The sequence below is a fragment of the Leuciscus leuciscus genome, assembly GCF_965113295.1.
Source record: "Leuciscus leuciscus genome assembly, chromosome: 7".
Lineage (NCBI taxonomy): Eukaryota > Metazoa > Chordata > Actinopteri > Cypriniformes > Leuciscidae > Leuciscus > Leuciscus leuciscus.
Window position 1 is genome coordinate 44,127,647 of NC_138731.1, and position 23,666 is coordinate 44,151,312.

General features: G+C 36.4%; 2 protein-coding genes across 3 annotated transcripts; one reads left to right on the plus strand and one right to left on the minus strand.

The window, feature by feature from the left end:
* Positions 1-1,131: 1,131 nt before the first annotated feature.
* Positions 1,132-8,185, plus strand: pdcl3 (phosducin-like 3). Its single transcript, XM_082174816.1, has 6 exons — positions 1,132-1,211; positions 2,241-2,358; positions 2,888-2,978; positions 3,988-4,131; positions 5,935-6,143; positions 7,678-8,185. Exons 1-6 carry the CDS (start codon positions 1,206-1,208, stop codon positions 7,824-7,826), a joined length of 717 nt encoding a protein of 238 aa, XP_082030942.1. The 5' UTR covers positions 1,132-1,205; the 3' UTR covers positions 7,827-8,185.
* nms (neuromedin S) lies at positions 7,962-14,944 on the minus strand. 2 transcript variants are annotated; one of them, XM_082174826.1, is made up of 8 exons: positions 14,839-14,944; positions 14,074-14,126; positions 12,591-12,644; positions 12,479-12,505; positions 12,343-12,396; positions 10,329-10,394; positions 10,118-10,157; positions 7,962-8,580 (listed from the first exon to the last, which is right to left on the minus strand). In XM_082174826.1, the coding sequence occupies exons 1-8, from the start codon at positions 14,918-14,920 to the stop codon at positions 8,540-8,542; spliced, it is 417 nt and encodes a 138-aa protein (XP_082030952.1). In that variant the 5' UTR covers positions 14,921-14,944; the 3' UTR covers positions 7,962-8,539. The 2 variants fall into 2 exon arrangements, with proteins under 2 accessions (XP_082030952.1, XP_082030951.1); XM_082174825.1 differs by having other exon boundaries at positions 10,118-10,160.
* Positions 14,945-23,666: the final 8,722 nt, after the last annotated feature.

The following is a 23,666-nucleotide window of genomic DNA, read 5'->3' on the forward strand; positions in this document are numbered from 1 at the left end:
TGGGCAACCAGTCTTGGGCTACAGGGTGATATGGCTGCTGGCCGTATATATACATGTGTTTATTTATATATACAAAATAATTATACACAGAACACACACATATATTATGTAAACACAAACTTTTATTTTGGATGTGATTAATCGCGATTAATCGTTGCCCAGCACTTTATTATCATATTTATATGCAAATGAACAGAGGGAAACGAGAGAAGTGTCCATTTATTTTATGATTGTATTTATACCAAATTATTTTGGTGTGAATTAAGATTGTTGTTAAATAATTCAAACATTGAAATGCAACTCAGAGGATCCCCCCCCCCCCCCCCATATATATATATATATATAATTTATTTATTTATTTATAATAACAAAACATAACAACAAACATTACAAAATACCTTAAATGAGCATCACAAAAACCCACTTAAATTAATAAAAAAATTAAAAATTAAAAGCATGAACGAGGAAAACATATTCGTATCTCTAAGATACAATAGAAATAGCATAAAAGCAAAGTAGAGTAAACACATGGATTTACGTACATAAATAGAAAAGCACCGTCAAATCACATCTTAATAAACGTTCATAAAGAATCAAAAACCAGGTACTTTTGTATTGTGTATAAGTCTGGGGGATAAAATGAGCTACAACATATTCAAGAGATAAATGATCAGGATTTTCATAATAAAAATACCTATTAGATCAAATGAGTGGTTTACTTCAGGACTAAAATAAAGAAACTTAAATCAGCCCAAAACTGATTTATTACAATCTTTTAAAAATTACAATTCTTACAAAACTGTTATATTACAATCAAAAAGTAAATGCAAGTCTGTCACACCTGTCACGTGGTTTGATTGACAGCGCTATCTGGACATTATCAGCTGCAATACAACACCATATATGGGCATTCAGAAACAAGGCGGAAAACGGTGCAACCCTGAATATCGTCCTTCACACTTCTGTTCCACTCGAGATTAAATGTGAGCATTAATCGTCTTGTGCAAATATATATATATTTATTGTGACGCTTAAGTATTTATTGTGATTTAACAGCCAGTTTTCTTTATAAAACTGACGAAAAGGAGGATGTTTTGTATATTTTATGTTACGGATGCAGCTTGTGTTCGGCCGGAAGAGAATGAGGAGCGCTCCTTCTGTTTCCGGCGCCGTGAGAGCAGAGGAGTGATTCACACAGCACAGAGATGCAGGTTTGTGTGATTAATAACCAAATATGTTGTTTATTTCACGTTATATTAGACTTGAAATGATCGTTGATTTCTCGATGGTTTAGAGCAGTTTCTGGAGATGCTGGTTATATGATGATGACGATAGTTTAGTAAAGATCTTCTGACTAGTAACTGTTTTAGTCTAACTTACTCCTACAAACTGAGAAAAAAAGTGATCTGTATGTTTACATTGTGTGTATGTTATTCATGGTTTTATGTATTTGTCATTTACACTGTAAAAAAACATTTTTAGAAGTTGTAAACAAAAAAAAGAGTAAGTTTTATAAGAAAATGCTGTTTCATTTGTTCTATATTCTATAATTTCACGTGTAATTCAGTGTTACTTGCCTTTACTAACTGTTCGTGACATTTACTAGCAATTTCTGAGTGAAAATGATATAAAATAACACATTTTCGCTGTGATATTGACGACTACAGGGAATATCAAGGAATATTATATATATATATATATATGTCATTTAAATTAGTAAAATAATGAAAATCATGGATATTTTTGTAAGGAATTTAAATGTTTGTAGGTTTGCTCTGCGCTAACATATTATTTAATCAATTATTAGTAGACTTAAACTTGAGTGTAGTCTATTGAGGGCAGGGTTATTACACTTAACTAAAACCATTGTTAAGTGAAATTATTTATATATATATATATAAAAACAAAGCAATATTTCTAATTTGTCTAGTTTATATTGATGTTCTAAAATAAACTAAATCTGAAATGAAAATGAATAAACTATACAAAACTAGAATGACAAATAACAAAATGGTTGAAATTAAATTGAAGTATTAAAAAAAACTATATGATACAAAATAACACTGTGTGTCTTATTGGAAACACTGATTAGTGTAATTATTTAAATGCCTTATTGATTGAAAAGCAGTCATGAATATGACGCCTGAAGTCATGTAAACTACTCTGAAACTGAAGTTGTCATTCTTCCTGCGTGTGGTCGATAACATCACGTCTCTGAATGTGTTTTGTTGTGAATGTAGGACCCGAACGCAGACACCGAGTGGAATGACATCCTCAGGAGGAAAGGTATTCTTCCTCCTAAAGAGAAACCGGAGGAGGAGGAAGAGGACGAGCAGCTTCATCAGCCTCAGTCTGTTGGTAAGAGGAGTTTTTACACTGTTACAGGGTGTCTGGGGGGGTCTTAAGTATTAAAAGTTGATCAATTCAATTCAGAGAAAATTAAGGCCCTTAAAAAGTATTAAATGCCATTTTCCAAGGTGTTACATTTTGTATCATCTTTTCATTATGTATATTTGTCCAAAGAATTGCATCAGTTCTCTCGTGCTTCGTTCCCATGTTACATTGATAAGGAGTTATCACAAACTAAGACTGTTTAGTTGTGCTATCTTACAATCAATGTATAGTAAATGTAAGTTAAAGTGTCGCCGATGTAACCGGTTAAAACTTGAAGTGGCGATGAGGTCTTAAAATGAATGGAAAGAGTCTTAAAAAAAGGTCTAAAGGTATTAAATTTAACTCCATGATTCCTGTATAAACCCTGGGTTAACTTCACACAGTTATAGTTTAAATATAGTTTTTGCTGCTCCTTGTCATCAGATAATAGGGTTTGTTTATTCTGAAGCCTGTGGATGTGGAGTATGTGAGCTCATATTCTGTTGTTTTGCAGTGAAGACTTATGAGAGCATGACTCTGGAGGAGCTGGATGAAAATGAAGATGAGTTCAGTGATGAGGATGAACTCGCCATGGAGATGTACAGGTACATACTGAAGAAATACACCATTATGTTTTTGTCACTTTAACAGTGTTTTTGCGCAGCACTGCATTGATATTTGATAAAACGTTTATCCAACTCAACTCAACTGAGTGTAATAAGCATTTTTAGAATTTATGCGCATTTTAGCGTTTCCATAAAATAAAATTAGTTTTCGTTTTCGGTCAAATTGCCCTTGTGAATGGGAGTGATTGGGGCACGACTACGATAGCATCAAAAATCACTATTTTTAAAACACTAATGCGGCTCGACACAACATGAAGCTTTGCTGGAAGTCTCACCAGAGGCTCTACACATGAACTCCAGCACTGAGAACAGTGTTTGTGTACACAGAGTTTACTAAAGAGAAAGATTTTGATCAACTCACTGTCTCTGTGTCCGCCGGTGTTTTGACAGTCAAAAATAGTCGATCTCCGAATGTGAATGAACTGACTCTGAATTTTAGTATTGCTTCTTATATGAGGATCCTTTTTCAAATACAAGGTCAATATTGATTTTCACTAACGACAAAACAACTAATTATCCGTGAATTTAACTAAGCTTTAGGAGCTTTCCATCTTTACTCTCCTCCCTGTTACGTTGCATTCGGAGATCGACTGTCAGATTGACTGTCAGAACACCGGCGGACACAGAGACAGTGAGTTGATCAAAATCTTTCTCTTTAGTGAACTCTGTGTTCACAAACACTGTTGTCAATGCTGGAGTTCATGTGTAGAGCCGCTGGTGAGACTTCCAGCACAGTTTCATGTTGTGTCGAGCCGCATTAGTGTTTTAAAAATAGTGTTTTTTGATGCGATCATAGTCGTGCCCCAAACACTCCCATTCAACAAGGGCAATTTGACCGAAAACGAAAATACGGTCAAACTTAAAAGTGGCGTTTCCATTTTTGCCTCGGGTAGATTAACAAAAAGACCCTAGGTTACATTTTGGCGACAGTTATCCTTTCAGGTAATGAAAGAGCAGTAATTATTTGTGCATGGTCTCTCTCTGACAGACAGAAGAGAATTGCAGAGTGGAAAGCCAACCAGATAAAGAACGCGTTTGGAGAGTTGAATGAGATCTCGGGTCAGGATTACGTGAAGGAAGTGAATGAAGCTGGAGCCGGAATCTGGGTGGTGCTGCATCTCTACAAACCGGGGTGATTTTACACATCGACCTCTGCAGACAGTACTTTATATATGTGCATTCATTACAATTTAGATATATGCATTCATTATAATTTAGATATATGCATTCATTACAATTTAGATATATGCATTCATTACAATTTAGATATATGCATTCATTATAATTTAGATATATGCATTCATTATAATTTAGATGTATACATTCATTATAATTTAGATATATGCATTCATTATAATTTAGATCAGTGGTTCTCAACTCCAGTCCTCGGGACCCGCTGCTCTGCACATTTTGTATGTATCCCTTATTTAACACACCTGAACCAGATCATCAGCTCGTTAGGAGAGACTCCATAAACTGATTTGAGTGTGTTGGATACGAGAGACATACAAAATGTGCAGAGCAGCGGGTCCCGAGGACTGGAGTTGAGAACCACTGATTTAGAGATATGCATTCATTATAATTTAGATGTATGCATTCATTATCATTTTGATGTATGCATTCATTATTTATAATGCAAAACGCTTTGGTAAAGATTGGAATTTTAAAAGCATTGGATTTTATTTAAACACAAAAGTTCCCATGCACTGTATCTTATTTATGTATATTTCTCTTCTTATTCTTAAAGGGGCTGTATGTAAGAATTTTCATGCATTAATGACTCTTTTATTGGTGATGTGTGAACAGCTTGTATAAAACAAGACCTTCCTCGACTTCCTAGGTCGTCTATGAAAGCCTGTAGACTGATGTTTACGTGAAGGACTCGGGACGTTTTTGCCGGGAAAATCAAAGGATGTGACATTTATATGAAACTAATGCTGGATAATGCAGAAAGAGCCATTCTGTACTGTAATGTCACAGATTCATTCAAACTACAGTCAGATCTATATAGTCTCAAATATACTTTATAATCAAACTATCATTCGCCCGTGTGTCCACTAAAGCAAAACGGCTTGCTATGGGCGTTTGAGAGCGTTTTGGCAGCGCAGCATTTTTTTCAGTTGAGACGCTTTGCTTGTTATGATACGGAATATCCACGAAAGCGTTACTAGTATCTCATTTCACACATATTGTTTCTGTGTTGATTCTATATTAAAATGTCGATACAATGTAACGTATTTTCTCTGGCTCTTGTTTTAAATGATTTTGTTCCGTTATTATGCTTGTTGTCATGACGACTGTTGACGTTGTACTAGCAGAATGTGGCGGTTGGTTGGTGTGGTATTAGTCCCACCCCTCCTCCATTATGATTGGACGGTTGACGAAAAAGTGACAGTGATGTGCGCTGCGTTTTACCCAAAGTTGAACATTCTGCAACTCTCGGCAACCAGTAAAAAACACTCAGCGCCTCGTTACGCTGTGTAGTTTTAAAAACGCGGCGCTCCCATTGAAAAAAATTGAAAACAAGTGTAATTATAATGAGCTCATCTGTCGACATGATGCCGGTGAATCTCAGATCTGCTGCACACACCCACATCTCTATGACCAGATGTTTTCTGAACTGCTGTTTATTTTGTTATTGAGAGGAAAGCGCCGCACATATTTACATATTCATCTAAATGTGGACGACGTCTGGATGTTCGTTAACAGTAAAAGTATTTACAACTTCTTTTTACTTCTAAGCAAAGAAAGAAAAAGAAGTTCGCCGTGAGTTTATCGAGGCCTCGCTGCAGTTTACTGAACGGCCACCGGTGGCGCGTTTCTGAATTCTACATATAGCCCCTTTAACTGATTATGTGCACTATATAAATACTTCCCTTGCCTAAATGAGTGTCATCCAGTACCTTGACTAATAAATGTGTCTGTTATCCCGCAGGATCCCGTTATGCACGCTGATAAACCAGCATCTGTCATATCTGGCCCACAAGTTTCCTCAAACTAAGTTCATCAAATCTATTTCCACCACCTGCATTCCCAACTACCCCGACCGCAACCTGCCCACGCTGTTCATCTACTACGAGGGCGAGATGAAGGCCCAGTTCATCGGCCCGCTGGTTTTTGGAGGCATGAACCTGAAGTGTGACGGTGAGAATGATTTTCTTGCTTAATGCTGTGGTTGTGTTAGTTAAACTCCTTTATATCTTATTAACCACTCATGAGCACACATGCTATTTGTTGATCACATAAGAAGTGATTGTAATCAATAAATTTTTTTAATTGAAATACTGTTGATTGCCATGAACATAGCCATTGCTGCTGATAGGCGTTAACTCATAAATAAATAAATGTTGATCACCTAATATGAATTGACTGTCTGTTTAAACAAACAATAGTAAACAAACTATAGTTTTTTTTTTCTGATATCTTGCATTCATTAATTTAGCAGAATCTAAATGAATAAATTTTCATTTGGCTATATTATTATTTATTTAATATAAATTGGTATTTATATATTTTATTTATACATTTAAATTGTTATATATAAATTGTTATATATATTATTCATACATTAACTACCATAATTTAAGTGAATATTTAGCATGCCAATTAGTTATTTATTCTAAAATGAGTAAAAGTAGGTTTTGTGATGATTATTTGGATTTGTGGATACGGAATTTTGTTATATATGTTGTCATTAAATATAATTTAATTATTACATTTGTTATTATGTAAAAGTATACATCTTTTCCATACATGATAGTTCATACCGACTGTCCAGCACCAAAAATATATAATAAAAAGTATCAATTTTGTATCTAAAGTATCTGATCACAGTGTAATCATGGGAAAATCTCAGAGTAAAACTGGATGTTGTGAAAAATTATACAATGGTGTTTTACCCAGGGGCCGGTTTCACAAAGCTATTTTAGACCGGTCTATAGTGTTAGACAAGTCTAAAATGTGCTCATAGACTAGACTCTAATGCAAGTTAGACTGTTTCACAAAAATAAAGACTGACTTAATTTAGACCAATTAGACCCCTCAACCCCAGGCTAACTTAGGTCTAAGACTCTGTTACCTTGGCAACCAGCAGTAACAATCAGTTACATTACAAACAGCCAAAAGAAAAGGGAAAATGGCTCATAATGTAAACATTTCTTCTTGTTACTACATTCTCCGCTAAATTTCCCAAGTAAAATGTCCTTGTAACTGTTATACTCCTCCAACAAACACATATGATCCGCTGGGGTAAACTGCACTGAGCGGCTGAATGCACTTACTCGATCCGCCATGTTTTTTGTTTTGAAAAGTGTCTTTATTTTACCCAGAATGCATTGCAGTGTAGTCCTACTTAAGATAGTCAGAGTCTTAAGTGCTTTGTGCAACGGTCTGATTTAGATGTCTATCTGAAGTCTGACTATCTACTATATCTAAGCCATAGTCAAAGTCTATCTTTGTGAAACCGGCCCCTGATGAGAAGTTTATCCATGTATAATCTTTTTATTCTTTTAATTCATTTTATAACTGTATTGAATATCTCTTTTTATTCCTTTCTGTGTAAAGCACTTTGAGTTGCCATAGTGTATGAAATGTGCTGTATGAATAAAGTTGCCTTGCCTATTTCTGTTTCCTTACCAAAGATGTGTATGTAAAGGAGCAGTTGTTCTGTGTGTTTCAGAGCTGGAGTGGCGTTTATCAGAGACCGGAGCGGTGAAGACTGACCTGGAGGAAAACCCCAGAAAACAGGTCCAGGATCAGATGATGACGTCCATCCGCTGCTCGGCGCCGAGCCGCAGGAACGGTGATGAGGACTCAGACGAGGACTGACATTACATCTCACACACACACACACAGCTGGACTGCCATGGTGCCAGTCTCTCAAACTCCAGTCGTTTTGAGGCGACTCGAACACATCAGAAAAGACTGTTTAAGCTGTTGCCGGGCAGACTCTAATATTTGCCATTTTTAAAAACACATCCACTCTCTGGGACTAGAATGGTGTTTCCCATAGAGAGTGACTCCTGCTTATCTTGCACTCGAAAACATTTTTAAACCAGCCATCATTTTCACAGAAAATTTGCATTGTTTTTGTTTTATATTGGATTTCTAATAATGCAACCTTTGTCAGTTCAATGCTTGTCACCGTTTATTATATAAAAACATAATATTGATTTGATTTGAGTGCATTTTACTGTGTCTCTTGTGCGTGTGTGTGTGTGTGTGTGTTAATGACTAGCGACGCTTCCGCTCACCCACATCCCTCTAAACCGAGCTTAAGGACAAGCTGTGATATTTAGGGATATGTCATGAACAATTTCAGGCTATTTCCCATCAATTTCCTGTTTGCATTTTACCATTACCCAGGCTTTCTGATTTGCACCCTCATACTGAAAAGCTTCATCTCTTCTTAGTGTTTTAGCAATAATACGTAAACCGTCGGCAAGCATGAGGTTACATTTATTAAAAGAGGTTTTAATGAAATCTGGTGGTGTTTTGAAGCTTGACAGCAACAATAATGCAGCTTTAACACACTACAGGCATTACGGTGTCAGAGAGAATCCCAGATAAGAACAGAGGACGTCTGTGGAGAGGAGAAACACACGGGGTTAAATCCACCAATTTACATGGAAATGAATCAAATCTTTAAACTGTTGCTCACTATTGTGTCTCATGAGAGTCTCTGTCACGTCCTATCTGCACTCTACTGGCCCATAAATAACAGCGAAAACTTCAACATGCTGTGTTTTTCTTCTCATGCTTTGCTCTGTTACAGTTTTTTGCAATCGCCAGGACACATTTCTCAATACTTGGGTCACTTTTCCTCTGTGAGCTGAACTGGGGATCAGCAGAGCCCGCCTGCCCACTCCCTATTAAGTCCTATTTTACTGAATTGTGGTTGTAGTTCCACCAGAGTTCCACTAGGGGCGATCGCCCATGAGTGCAAAATGAATGGGAGTCTATGGGGCTAGACGGCTAAATTTGTCTCTTTCACCCGATTGCCGTTGAGAAATCTCAGATTTGATTGTAGGTTTTGCAAGTTTAACATGGGTTATGGGTCGAAAGTTGAATGAACGAGTACTTATGTCCTTTCGATTTCTTACAGGTTGAGTTGTTGTTGCCCTTAACACGCTAGCATTCTGCTAATGAACGCTGATTGGTCAGTGAAGGACTCGTGCACGGCTGCACGCGAAGTCAGAGCTGAAGAAAAAGCTGGCTCAAAACCTCACAACACCCTCCCCCTGTCAGTGATTGGTTGGAACACTATTTGTTTTGGTTTTGAGTGTTTGGCTAAACCATTTGTTTTTGTGTGCAGATCTCAGAGCCTAGGCTGCCTACAGAGACGCAGGCATGCTTATGGGGCGGGCAGCTAGCGGATCGTTAGGAAAGATTAGATGAATGTGACAAAAATATTTTTGGGCCTGAAATCACTGAGACCACCTTTAAGGAGAAAATACTCAGCAATGCTGTCGACTTATGAATTTACACATGGTTTGTAATGACACCACATAGACACATAAAACACATTAAAAGCTGGATTTTAAAAACTATCTTGAAAGTTGTTACCAATCAGATCAACGTGTGATCGTCAACGAGTGGATCCCTGAGCTGAGTGAGTGAGTGGAGGCGGGGCTCATTTGCATATTCATAGAACCGCGCATACTAAATGAGGCAAGGGTGTCGAGTTATAACGTTTAAATATGTCATTTTGGTGATCAAAGATGAGTTTTAAGGGATAAAATGATTGACTACAGGGGGACTTTAAGCAGACAGTCTACTAATACTCTAATGACAGCTATTTGACATGTAGTTGCTTATATTAGAATGATTATAATAAAGTGTTACCAAACTTTGTGTTCTGGAAGAATGAGTTAATTTGAGCCATTAAATACGTTTTTTTGGGTCGTTTTAGTGCATTTTGAACTGCTGTGTTCAAAGAGTTTCGAAAAAATTACCAAAGTATTGAGAAATGTGTCCCAGCGATTGTTAAAAAGACAAACAATTTGAATGATCCTTAAAATTGCTTATTCTGTAATGATTAATGATTTAACGGGTCCAAAAAAAAGCAAGAACCCTGAATAGTGCGTCTGCTTTACGCGAGAGGTTTTGTGTTCACGCACCTCGCGTGTTTCTTCCAGAAGAGCCACAGACGTTCTTCAGCTTCTCTAGGAGAAAGACACACGTTACTCAAAACAAGACACGGGAGATTAAAGCAAGCACATATTAAACATGCATTTATAATCACAATGCCACGGTTGATCTCCAGCCTAACGCCTTTAACCGAGCGTCTGACAGACAACACCAGAGAACTGAGAGAGAAGAGCCTCGCACCTGCTGTTTCTTCCGGCGCAGGGAGAGCTTCGGCGAGAGACGCATCAACGGGTGGACCGAATGAGACTGAAGACGGGGAGAAAACATATTCATATATACAGGACCCGGCCAAAGGTGATTTTAATGACCCTACAATTTCTATTAAAGGGTTAGTTCACCCAAAAATGAAGATTCTGTCAGTAATTACTCTCCCTCATGTTGTTCCAACCCCGTAAGTCAAGTCAAGTCAAGTTTATTTGTAGGCTATAGCGCTTTTCACAATACAGATTGTATCAAAGCAGCTTCACAGTATTAAATTAAAATAATACAGCAAAGTTTGTTTCAAGAGGAATTTATTGATTGATAAAATTAAATTAAATATCCCCAAAATATCCCCATAAGACTTTAGTTCATCTTCGAAACACAAATTAAGATATTTTTGATTAAATCTGAGAGCTGTCTCACTCCTCCATAGGCTTCTCTGTAATCGAGATCTGCCATCCCAGAAAAGTTAGTAGAGACATCGTTAAAATAGTCCAAGTGACTCCAGTGGCTCAGCCTTAAAGGGGCTATATGTAGTTTTTCTACTAAAATGAATCCTTTTTTTATTGCCTGTGTGTGAAGGGGTTGTAATCTCACATTAAAATGATCCACTTGGCGGGTTTTGCTATTACCTCTGAAAGCAAGTATTCCTATTTCTATGTGAAGGCTCCGGGTCGGATTTACCACGAAATCCAGTGACGTGACTGAGACCTGCGTGCGCGCTCCCGAGCCTCTCGCCTCTCACCTCTCGCCTCTCACCTCTCACCTCTCACCTCTCGCCTCGTCTACTGACTCTGCACTCAACAGCGACGACACTGCAGCGTATGACATGGAGTCTGCTAACACTAAGAAACGACCTGCTCCCTCCCAGCACAACACCAGACTCCAACACAAACTCCACATAATGATAAAAAACAAAAAACAAGTTTTCTCTGCTGAAGCTCGTCAGGCTAAACATGAATCGGATCTACTTCGGACGAAAACACGGATCAACATCGGCAGGGCTTTTGAATCATGGAGAAACCTCCGCTTTGTATTGGTTGCAATCTGAAACATCACCACTAGAGACCGCCGAAAACTACATATAGCCCCTTTAAGTTTATCAAGCTACGAGAATACTTTTAGTGCGCAAAAAACAACAAAAATAACGACTTTATGAATTCACGTTGTGTAACAGCGCAGCGCTAGGTTGTACATCAGAACGTAGGCTCACTATTGTCTGAAGATGAAGGAAGGTCTTACGGGGTTGAACAACATGAAGAAGAGTAATTACTGACAGAATTTTCATTTTTAGGTGAACTAACCCTTTAATTATCAAAATACACTGTAAAAAGTGTTCAGTTCACTTAATTTTTTTTTGTTAACCCATTGCCTTAAAATTATTAAGTAAATAAACAATGCTTAATTGAAAAAAATTAACTTATGAGAACTTGATAATTCCACATAACTTAATTTTTTCGATTAAGCATGATGTTATTTACTTAATAATTTTAAGGCAATGGGTTTCCTCAATTTTTTTTAAGTTAGTCAACTGATCACTTTTTACAGTGATGCATATTTTAAATATGAGGGAAGAACAAAACACTAAACTTATGCAATTATAATTATTTTGGCAATCTACAGTTACAGGTTTTATTTTACTATGCAAAAAGCTGACAGGATAATGCAAACATAATGACCACAACATAATCAGATATTCATAAAATCATATTTAGTTGGTTCTCTCATGTTTTTGCATGCGTTCATAATTTCTTTGTATGACAGTCTGGATAAAAATTAATTTGTAAATGTTTCATTGCGTCATTATGACTAATAAAACAATCGACTCCAAGCACAACTACGCAATATGACTATAAAATCTTTATAATATTTCAATAAATGGTCAATTTTCCTAGGCTGGACATCACTTTTGGCCACTACTATATGTTATCAGGGAATATGCATTATATAGAGAGAATGTTTGAGTACAGTAACGTGAGATGTTGGTTGATACCTCTCTCTCTATTTCTCCGACTGAGTTCTGTGCTTTGGAATAATGAAACAGGAACTGAAGAGCAGAAGAAAAACGAACAGAACGTCAGTCAGAAACCAGACAGAGCAGAAGCTGCTTTATATATATATGAACTCACCCTCTTAAAAACATTCTGAATCTGCTCCTGTAGAAACACATGAGAGAGTTCAGACACGGAGTCACGGGGTCAAAGGTCATGATGATGAACTCACTCACACACTCACACTCACCTGGTCCTGGTTCCTCCACTCCACACCACACAGAGAACTTAGTAAAGCTGAGGCCTTAAAACACAGATATATACAGTATGATTAGCTATGACTTAAAGGTGCAGTGTGTGCGATTTAGCGGCATCTAGTGGAGAGGTTGCGAATTGCACCCAACCGCAGAGAGTAGCCAGTTAAGCAATGAGGTTTATCTACAAAGATAAATTAAGGAATTAGGTTTACTTTGCAAACATTATTGCGAATATTATTGTTACTTGTTCATCATTGTTTCAGTGTTTTATTCGCTGACTTTAGCTCGCTTCTTTGCACGAAGAACAACATAGTGACGAAACGCGTTTGTCCGTTTAAGGCCACTGTAGAAACATGACGATGTAAGTAAAATGTATAGCACATTTGACAGATAAAAATCACAAAGTGCTTCACAACAAAAGGAGGAATACACAACATTTATAAATACATTACAATACATAATCAAAAATGAATAACAAAAGCAAAAAATAAAACAGAAATAAACAGAAATACACATAAGACCGGCCTAACCACCCTACAGTCTAGCTAAAAGCCTCTTTAAATAGAAGAGTTTTCAACTGTGTTTTAAAATTTTCCACTGAATCCAAGCAGCGTATGGAAGGAGGCAATGCGTTCCACAGGTGCCACAGCTTGAAACGAACGGTCCCCATTAGTTTTAAAATGTGTATGGGGGGGGCAACTAAAAGTAAGAACCAAAATTTTAAAGTGCATTCTAAATTGCACTGGTAACCAATGAAGTGAAGCTAAGACAGGTGTGATGTGTGCCCTTCTACTGGTGTGGGTTAAAAGCCTTGCAGAAGTAAGGAGACCCGCGGTGTGTGTAGAGAGATATGCCTCATTATTTTACTAGGTAAGTTCCATATTCATAACATTTTCTAAATTTTCCAAATCAAGACCATGTTTTAAATTATTCCAAATTGAAACTGACATATATTTTGAGTCTATTAAATTGGTAAAAAAAAAAAAAAAAAAGAAGAAAGCTATGTTAATAACTGATATATACTCAAAACTTTTCAATAAAAATTGTTTTTTCATTTTTGAAGTTTGTTTTGTTTTTTATTATTATTAATTTCATACTTGTTATTCATTTTATGTTATGTGTATTATTTGATGTATAATATTTGTTTATGGACAGTGAGGATGATGACTGAATGTTTGTATATTGAATTCTTACAAAATAGAAATGGCTCATTCTATAATAAACGGTTCATTATGTAAGGTCTTTATACACCACAGAAAACATAGTTATGGATATGATATTGCATTTCTGTCATCAGATCCTCCTAAATATTACACAATGCACCTTTAAAATGAACTTTTACATTTGGATAGATAGATAGATAGATAGATAGATAGATAGATAGATAGATAGATAGATAGATAGATAGATAGATAGATAGATAGATTCGAATTATTAGACGATACTTAAGCCAAAAATAAAATAATTCATTCATACCTGTATATAATCTCCATAATCATCACATTCTGTCAGTGGTCTAGGATAGCCTTCTGTAATCACACATACAAACACAATCTGTGTTAGTGATTAACAGACAGAGATATCCCACTCGAAAATCCTGATGGATTATTATCATCATTTGGAAACAACCTTAAATTAATATTATAGGAATTATTATAACAGGATTTCAACAACAACAAAAAAACGATATTTTGGTAACACTTTACAATATAAAAACATTAGTTAATTACATTAGTTACCATAAACTAAGAACAATACTTCCACAGCATTTATTACTTACACTAATAAAGTTACATCTCAGTTACATTTGTTAAATCAGAAGTTGTATCTGTTAATATTATTGAATGTGTCTGAGATGAACATGAACTAACAATGAACAGTTTTATGTTTATTAACTTAACAAACATTCATAGATACTGTAATAAACCTATTACTCATTAATATTGGTGGAATATTATTCCATGTTTAACATACAAGATTGATGATGATAAAACAAAAGACCTTCATGCACTTTCTAAAAATAGGCTGTCCAATAGAGAATCAGATATGAATTTAATTGTATCCATCTTATTCCTTTAGGATTTATTCCAAATGATCAACAGGAATCCTGAACAAATTACATTGGAAATCCAATTTTACTTTATAAAATAAGAATAAGAGAAATGCAACCTTTCATCTGTCGATACGCAAAATATGTAGAAATCTAATGATAAGTGAAACGCAAGTGCTGAAGTTACTCACCAACAGCTGAGTAAAAGCTGCTGATAAACCACACTAAACAGCAGAACACCGAGAAGTGCCGATAGCACGCGCTCCTCCCCATAATATCCCTGTGAGTTGGGCTGAGTTTCTGAATGATGTTCTGGTTCTGGAGAACTGAAGTCATGCTGATGCTGATAAAGGGTGTAAAGTCTCTCTTTGCAGGCGACCAATCAACACCGAGATCGAGTCCCCGCGCGCACCATTACCAGAGCGCGCTCTCGACCTGGGCGCGTCACACACACACACACACACACTGTGGAAATAATCACGGATCGAGAGTCACGCGTCACAGGGACATCACATTCAATTATGTGGGCTTACCTTCCACCCTCTTAATTAGTATTAGTTAGGCGGTGAGTTTGAGTCAGCTTTACATTCACCATCACCAAACTTTACAGTTTTATTCCTCTATTCTGAAGGTTTGTTCATATAAGCTCTTATTCACCCGAATTATAGAACATTTTTACTCCTAAAAACGTGGTGAAATCTCTCTATGAAGTGATTTTTCTCAATTATAGCCATTAATTATAGGCATTCAGATTTACAGTAAAATTGAAAGCTATAAGTCACATTTATCTGTGCCCCTCAATATATATCAAAATGCACAAAAAGTTTTTGTTTTTGACCCATGTAACCTTGTAAACAGTAGCCTACTTTAAAGTTCTCCTGTAGCAAATAATTGTATCCCTTAAAACTCATCTTTGATCACCAAAATTACGTTTAAAGTTGTTTCCTTGAAAAAAATTCTTCGTGCCTTAAAATATCTTGAATGTAACTCGACACCCTTGCCTCATTTAGTATGCACGGTTCTATGAATATGCAAATGAGCCCCGCCTCCACTCACTCACTCAGCTCAGAGATCCACTGGTTGACGATCACACGTTGATCTGATTGGTTACAAGGTAGTTTGTGACGTCAGAAACACCAGCGATTTCAAAGCGTGTGTTTGAGACTGTCTTTGGTTCACTGCAGTTTTAAGGAGGAAATACTCAGCAATATTGTCGACTTATGAATTTACACATGGTTTATAAACACATAGACATATAAACAACATTAAAACCTGATTTTCACCACAGGGCGACTTTGATTTTCAGGTAGGAAATATACAGACATTTAATAAAGTTATCAAACACTTCACAGTCTTCTCTGCCTCAGTTGCATATTTAAACATAACATAAACTTGTAGTAATGTTTGCGATTCTCAATGTAATCAATCATCGGGGGAAGTATGGTGATAAATATTGCTTTATTCTGCGCTGTCAAGCCTTGAGAACTCTATGTTGTTGATATATAAATATGGACAAAAACACAAAACAATCCTGTATTTATTAGCACATGAACTTTTCCAGGAGGTCACACATTCAGAATCAGCTGCACTTGTGTTATTTATATGTTTACTCATCTGCTAAATTGTAGTCCTGCACTGATAAAAAAGGAAATAGCTGAGAGATATATATAACCAATACAGAGGATCTTATTAAGTCAACCTCTCCAGATTGAAAGAAAAATAACACATGCATGATGCACCTGTTTTAGATTTAAACAATCGCTGCGATGGATGTTTTGATCAGTGAAGATTACAATAACATGTTCATTTATTCCAGATTGGATGGAGCTGTTTTTCCATGACGCCACTGGTTCTGCTGATCGTGTTTCCAGTGTTTCGTCTTTGATGCATTAATAACGAATTACACAGAGGATCGAGGCGCTCGTAACGACATGTTACGCAGATTTACACGCTAAACTGAGCAGAGGCGAGACCACGTGACCTTTTCCACTTACTCAGGGCTTTTAGGGCACACCTAACACTTTTAGACTTTCTCAGTCTGGGTAAACCTACGAGTATTTATTTTTTCCCTCAGAAAAAAAATGTCTAGTACAATTATGTGGTTTTGTTTCATTAAGACGGCGTATACTTTTTTCTTGATTTAATCCGAAGGAATGGAAGTGGACTGTGACAACATGCCCCATCGGTGTGGGTTCATTGTAATATGACCAGATATGACAGATTAAAATGCTATCTGATCTAATAAAATACAATTATTAACTTTTTAATATAAAATAATGGCATTTTTAAAAGAATTTAAATATACTAATTTTTGAGTTTTAAACCGAACACACCAGCTATACAGCACACACAACATAATAATAATTAATAATTTCTGAACATGGACTCTCAGTCTTTATTCACCTTTTTCCTCATGGTTTCTCAATATAATTCATAAAAGTATAGAATATAATATCATAGTTCTAATAGCGGCTCATTGTAACGCAGTGTGACAACATGCCCCGCCTGTGTAACTATAGGGTTTAAACCCGGCGAGTGTTTCTAATGCTAGATCAGCATTAAACAACGATCTCAACTGTTAAATAACTGATTTAAGATACAAATAATATCAGATTTGTCTAATTTTAAATAAACACAAAAGACAGAGATTATATGATATCTTCCAAAGATTTCTGAATTTTGGCGCACATTTTTCTCTATATAGTGTTGCTATAGCAACTAGTAAATACAACCAGTTTCGTCATGCTGGAAGTATTTAAAACAAGTGTGACAACTAGCCCCGCTCACCTACTCACTCAGTCTATCCCTCAACTCCTGACATCATGGAAGCAGAGGATTGTGGGTGTACTCATAATTGGGTTTTATTAGTTGAAGTCTAACTGGATTACAGACGTACAGACACCGACCTGAAAGCCTCTTCCACCCGAGTGTGTGACGGTCATTTGCTTTCGAGGTGGTGAGAGAGATTTATATCGTTAATAACTTGTACAATAATAACCACAAGCTGTAGTGGGCTGGATCGATGCTGGGCACAATATGTTCTTTCAGTTTTTCTATCTTTTTGCAGATTGAAATGTATTGTGTTAGTGTGAGGTATATTGCTCCAAACAAGGGAAAATGAAAACAAAATCTCAGTGAGAAAAGGTCAGGATACGGTTTGAATATGAGTATCTTCACTGTTAAAATTATTGGAATTTTATGGTGCAAAATTCTGCAAAATTAATTAGTTAATGGTAAGTTCACTTATGGTGAAAATAATCTAGTGGTACATTTAATGTAATTTTACAGTAAAATATGTAAAACAAAACAAATAAAAATCCTTACATGTCCTAAATCATCTTATAATTTACAGTGGGAAAACCGTACAATGATATTCCCAGAATTCTCACACTTGATGGTTTTCTTCTTATTTTTTTTTTGTTATACATTATATGTTACATCTCATGTTGTTTATTGCATTATTTCTAACACAAACACAAAACACCAACATGGTGACACACATCACACTAAAATAATGCAATAAACATCCATTTAACAACATAAGATGTAACATAAAACCCTACTGTATCACAAAACAACTAGCAAGTCTGATGTGTGTAACTGATGATGTTTGTGTGTATGGCACCGTCTGCTTGCGATGAACTTTTTTTTATATCTTTCTCTTTATCACTTGTTAAACTGCAAATGTAAGTGCATGTCCATAAAACCTTTATTGGGATCAATGGTTCCGTGAAGAATCAATGGAAACACTAAAGGTTCTTTAGAATGTTAATATGTTCTAAAAATGGTTCTTTTAAGAACTGATCACTAAAAGGTTCTTTGGGGAACCAAATCATGGTTCTTATGGCATCGCTGTAAAATCCCCCTAGAACCTTTATTTTCAACACTCAAAAAAATAAGCTATTGAACGAACTTGATTAAATTAAGGAAAACTTTTACACGAAAATGAATTACATTTTTCCCAAAAAAATCTAATTTGTTTGAAATGATTTGTTGTAATCTTGTTGTATGAACTTAAATTCATTTAGTCATTCCTGCTAGATAAAGTTTTGTCAGGTTGATTACATTTAATTTTTGCCCTGCCTAAAATCGCCAACATTATAATTTTAACTAATTTGATTCTACAGTTATTTCCAATGATAGAAGCTACTAGTGTTTAATTGAATTGAATCCACTTTGTACAGCGTAATATTGAATATTACTTATGCAAGTCTGCGAATGAGGTTTAATGCATGTATGTGTGAGTGCCCACAGCCCTAAGCTAAACACAGTCGCCACTCTTCTGCATAATGATAAACACAAAATTCAAGAACATTACAGAAAGTCCTCTAAGTTTCTAACATAACTGAATATTAAACACTAACATTAACTAACAACATCTTTCCATTTACAGAAAAACTCATAAAAAAAAACACACTTTAATCCCTAAATTTACCCTCCTAATGCAGTCCCTTGCAAAGCATGCTGGGAACTACAGATCCACTGCCCAGTTAGTTGTCTACAAAAATGATTCATGTAGTTTTCACACAAATTAAGTAAGTAAACTTCAGTTTTAAATATATTAGGTTGATTGAACACAATTAAATTAAGTTGTGACAAAATATTAAACAATTGTGTTACTTTTGCTTATTTTAATTAATTAAATTTAACAAGAGGCAAAATTCATTTTTTGAGTGAAGATTGTACCGTATATTTTTTACACTCTAAAAACTGCTGGGTTGTTTTAACCCAACGTTGGGTTACACTTTTTGTCCAGTTTGTCCATATTTGACCCAAAATTGGGTTAAAACAACCCAGCATTTAAAGTTCTCTGGTAAAGTTCTGGCAACCGTTTTTTACCGTAACTTTTGCTCACTGATCCCCACACACACACACACACACTCTCATGAATGAGCATCTGAAGGGCTTTTAAGAGACGACCTCTTCTCATTTCTGCTGGAATGAATAAACTCATCATGCAGTCATAACTACAAAACGGTTTAGTCACAAAATGTCATGTGCTCCCAACTGGCCTATCAAAGCGCAGGCAGATTGACTCCTATAGTGTGTGTTTTTATTGCAGATAGATACTCGTCCGGCTGGGAACAGTTTGATACTCTTCATGTCATCTTATTGATTGAAAATAACAGGGTTAGTGGAGCGTATTATAGTCAGAGGAGCTGATGCGGTCCAGGCCACAGATGGCGTGAAGAAAGATCAGGGACCGGTGAAGTTCGTATGCGCTTTTATAGTCGAATTAATTGTTATTCTCCAGCTAGAATGTGCATGATGTAGTTTGTAATGCCAAGAGAGCGATCACACGTTAATTTACTGGAAGCCAATCTGTGTGAATTGCAATGTGACGGACTGAAAAGAAAAGTTTCCTGCATTGTTACCGGCTGTCAGGAGAAATGTGTAAGAACAATCAAACGAGGTGTGAGAGTCTCGGGTCTCAGGTTTAACGATGTCAGGTTGTTCTGCTGGACGACAGGTGATGATAGACCACCATAATGAGCCAATCAGACGTCAGACTGGACACATGGAGGTGAGACTTCTGAATCACTGAGGTCTTAATCAGACAGACACACGTGTCCATGAGAGAACACATGTTAAGCATTGACTTTCTTGGTTTGATAAATAGATTGGGAAGAGACTGATAGTTTCACTTGATCGATCCCCTTTTTGAGTTACGTTAGCTGTGTTTCCATCAAAAGTTGCACTATTTAACATGTGCAAATGAAGCAGTGTTTCAATCTCATGCATCACAAAATCGTCACTTCCAGGGAAAATGATGCAAAATATCAGTAATAAAAATGGAAGTTGCAGCAATCGGGCTCTTTTGCCCTCCCGCTCCCATAAACGTTATGTTATATATTTGACTTTAACCTAAATCATTGTGCCGTCAAAACTGGAAATCACATAAACGTGTAGTCGAGGGGTTTCAATTTCTTTTAGTATAAATACAAACATGCATGGAGAGAAATTAGATATGGGACCTGCAATATAACAGAAGGCAGGAATTGCAGCCCGATGTGCGTCTGCTCAGGATTTAATATTGGTTTGTATTTGTTGATTTTATCCAGAGTGACTTACAGTGAGTTCAAGCTTTACATTTCATCAGTATATCATCAGTGTAACTTGCCTTGTAATCCTGACAGGTATGCAAAAAGCAAATGATTTATTTGCGTTTTATAACAATATGAAACATTAACTCATTCACTCCACTGCCTCTAAGTAAGGTGTATTATATATAAACTTCAAACTTTTGTTTTTAACTCTCAGACAACATTCAAGTTGACTTTGTAGGTCCTGTTAATGCACACGCAGGTTTGTAGTGATAAGGAGGACATCATGTCTGCTTGTTTTCCTCGGTCCGGTTTTGCAGGTTATGATCAGTCGCTTTGGTATGAAGGATTTATTGTGGTTGTTTGCTTATTGAATTCCAAAAATACAAAACAACTCAGTAGGTTCTCAAGATATTTAAAGGGGTGTTTGATTATGATTTCACTGTTCTAACTTTAGTTAGTGTGTAATGTTGCTGTTTGATCATAAACAACATCTGCAAAGTTACAACGCTCAAAGTTCAAAGCAAAGGGAGATATTTGCTTTTAAAGAAATCGCTTTTTAAGGACTACAACAAACGGCTGGTAGAGACTACACCACATTCCTCCTGGGTTAGTGACATCACCAACCCTAGAATTTACATAAACCCCGCCCCGGGAACACGATTTATAGATTATCAAGACAGAATATGCTAGTCAATGACTTGAAGATAACTACACATCAGCTTCATAAACTCATCAACTAACCATTCAGAAATGTCCTGTTGCTTCTACAAGTTGTCACTTCTTCTCGAGTCTCTCCATCATTGTCTGACTCCGGTTTGAACATAAAAGGATATCGTTTTTTATTTTATTTTCAGTGCATGTGTGTGTGAGTGCAAGCTGTTGTAGCTCCGCCCCCTGTGCCGGGAGCAGCAGCTCATTTGCATTTAAAGGGACACACACAAAACGGTGTGTTTTTGCTCACCCTCAAAAAGTGACGACTTTAACATGCTATATAAAAATATCTGTGGGGTATTTTGAGCTAAAACTTCACATACACACTCTGGGGACATCAGAAACTTATTTTACATCTTGTGAAAAGGGCATTATACCACCCCTTTAATAAACAATGTAAATCCAAATAAGGATACAATAGTAAGTTACATACATAAAATAAATTAAAGATCCTCACTAACAAATCCATTTATCCTGTTAGCCAGCACCCAGTTTTAATAAAAATAAAATAAAATTGATTGAAGTTGGCATTGTTTTAATCTAGAAATGCACTGCAGCTAAAGCCACATATCTGACTATACTGTATTTAAAATCTGAAGATGATAAGTCTAAAACTCTGAATTTTATTAAATGTTTTTAAGACCAGGTGATCTTATTTTATGAATACTCTAAAATGCTGACTGGTGTTTATTGTCTTTTTTCTCAGCATCCACATTCAGTGTTTTGTCTCTATTGTTTTGTGGAGCAAACTTCCCCATTCAGTTTCAGTCTTCCCCGCACACATTCACACCTCTCCGGCCTGGTTATGGCTCTTATTATTCTTTTCTTTAATCTTTATAATTACTGACGACTTTTAGCCTGGCTAACGTCAGACCTCTTTCTCATTGAGACGTGGTCTGGGAACCACGTTCATTTTCTCGTATTTGAGGCGTGGTTTACGAATGCCCAGAGCCGTTTATTGGGCGCTACGAATGTCTATCAAATGCGCCTGTACGTACCTCATAGCCAATCGTTTCAATTATACCAGATGACGTATGTAGAGCGACAGAAATTCGACGCGGAAGAAGACGAAATAAACTTGCGTTCTAAACTACTTAGAACACTATCTAAGGCTGCATAGAAAGGTAACTTCGCGTCTGATGCCATGTTGGATCCATAGATATAAACAAACTGCTTCGGTGTGTCGCATAGACGTCGTCATCATCTTGCTGCTCCCTCCCCGTTCTGTGATTGGTCCCCTCGCTGAGGCGAAAATCTGGTCCATGGAATCCAGGCTGCCTAGCAGCGTGAATAAAATCGCGCTGTGCGCAAGGCAGCCTGGGGAAACCCAGGCTAGACGACTTTCTATTCACAGTTTTAATCCCTCATTTCTATGATCAAACTTCTCACTTCACCTTCTTTGAAACTGTATCAAATGCACTTCTTGAAAAAAGAAACATTTCAGTGAGCTTTACTATTCAAAATTATTCATAAAAATAACATATTTGCTCAGCTAGGTGGCAGGTGCATCTTGGGCTAGCTAGCATGTTAGCTTAGCACAACATCAATACACGACAATTTATGAGATTAAAACCATGTCCAAACCTACTTTTTAACGTTAGTTGAGTGTTTTAAATCACCTAGTTTGATGTGGTTTCAGATCAGAAAATGAGACACAAAATATATATTCTTTTATAATATTCAGCACATTGATAAAAGTCGATTAGCATTGCATTATAATATATACTACTGTTATAAAAATACCGACATGGCATGAAGAACACAGATAACTATACATCGTCGCAATCATGTTTATTGCCTCCAAAAAGTCTCTATCCGCATGTTTTAGCGATCTCTGGAAGCTTTATCCAAGTCAATAGAAGACAAGCCTGCAGCATTTAGCCAAAAAAACGTAACAGCTAATGCTAACGCTGCGGCTGTGTCATATCGCAGGAAAGGAGACCAGAGGCCGTTTTTTTTAATGAATGTCAATGGAGAAGAGTCTTCACTACACTGAATAAATTGCTTTTGTGAGGAAAAAGCTTATTTAATTAATCGACTAAGATCTCTGGCTTTATGTAAGGGACTTCCTGGAATGTCACATGACATGCATGTTCATCACGAGTGCCATTTGTGGACTAAACGTGCATAGAGCGCCCTCAGGCTGCCAGTATGAATTGAAAACACAGTCCTGACGCTCATAATTCATATTAAAGGTATCGACTCATTTTTTTAATTTTCATAACTCCTGACACAAATTAAGACATAACGGTCACTATAAG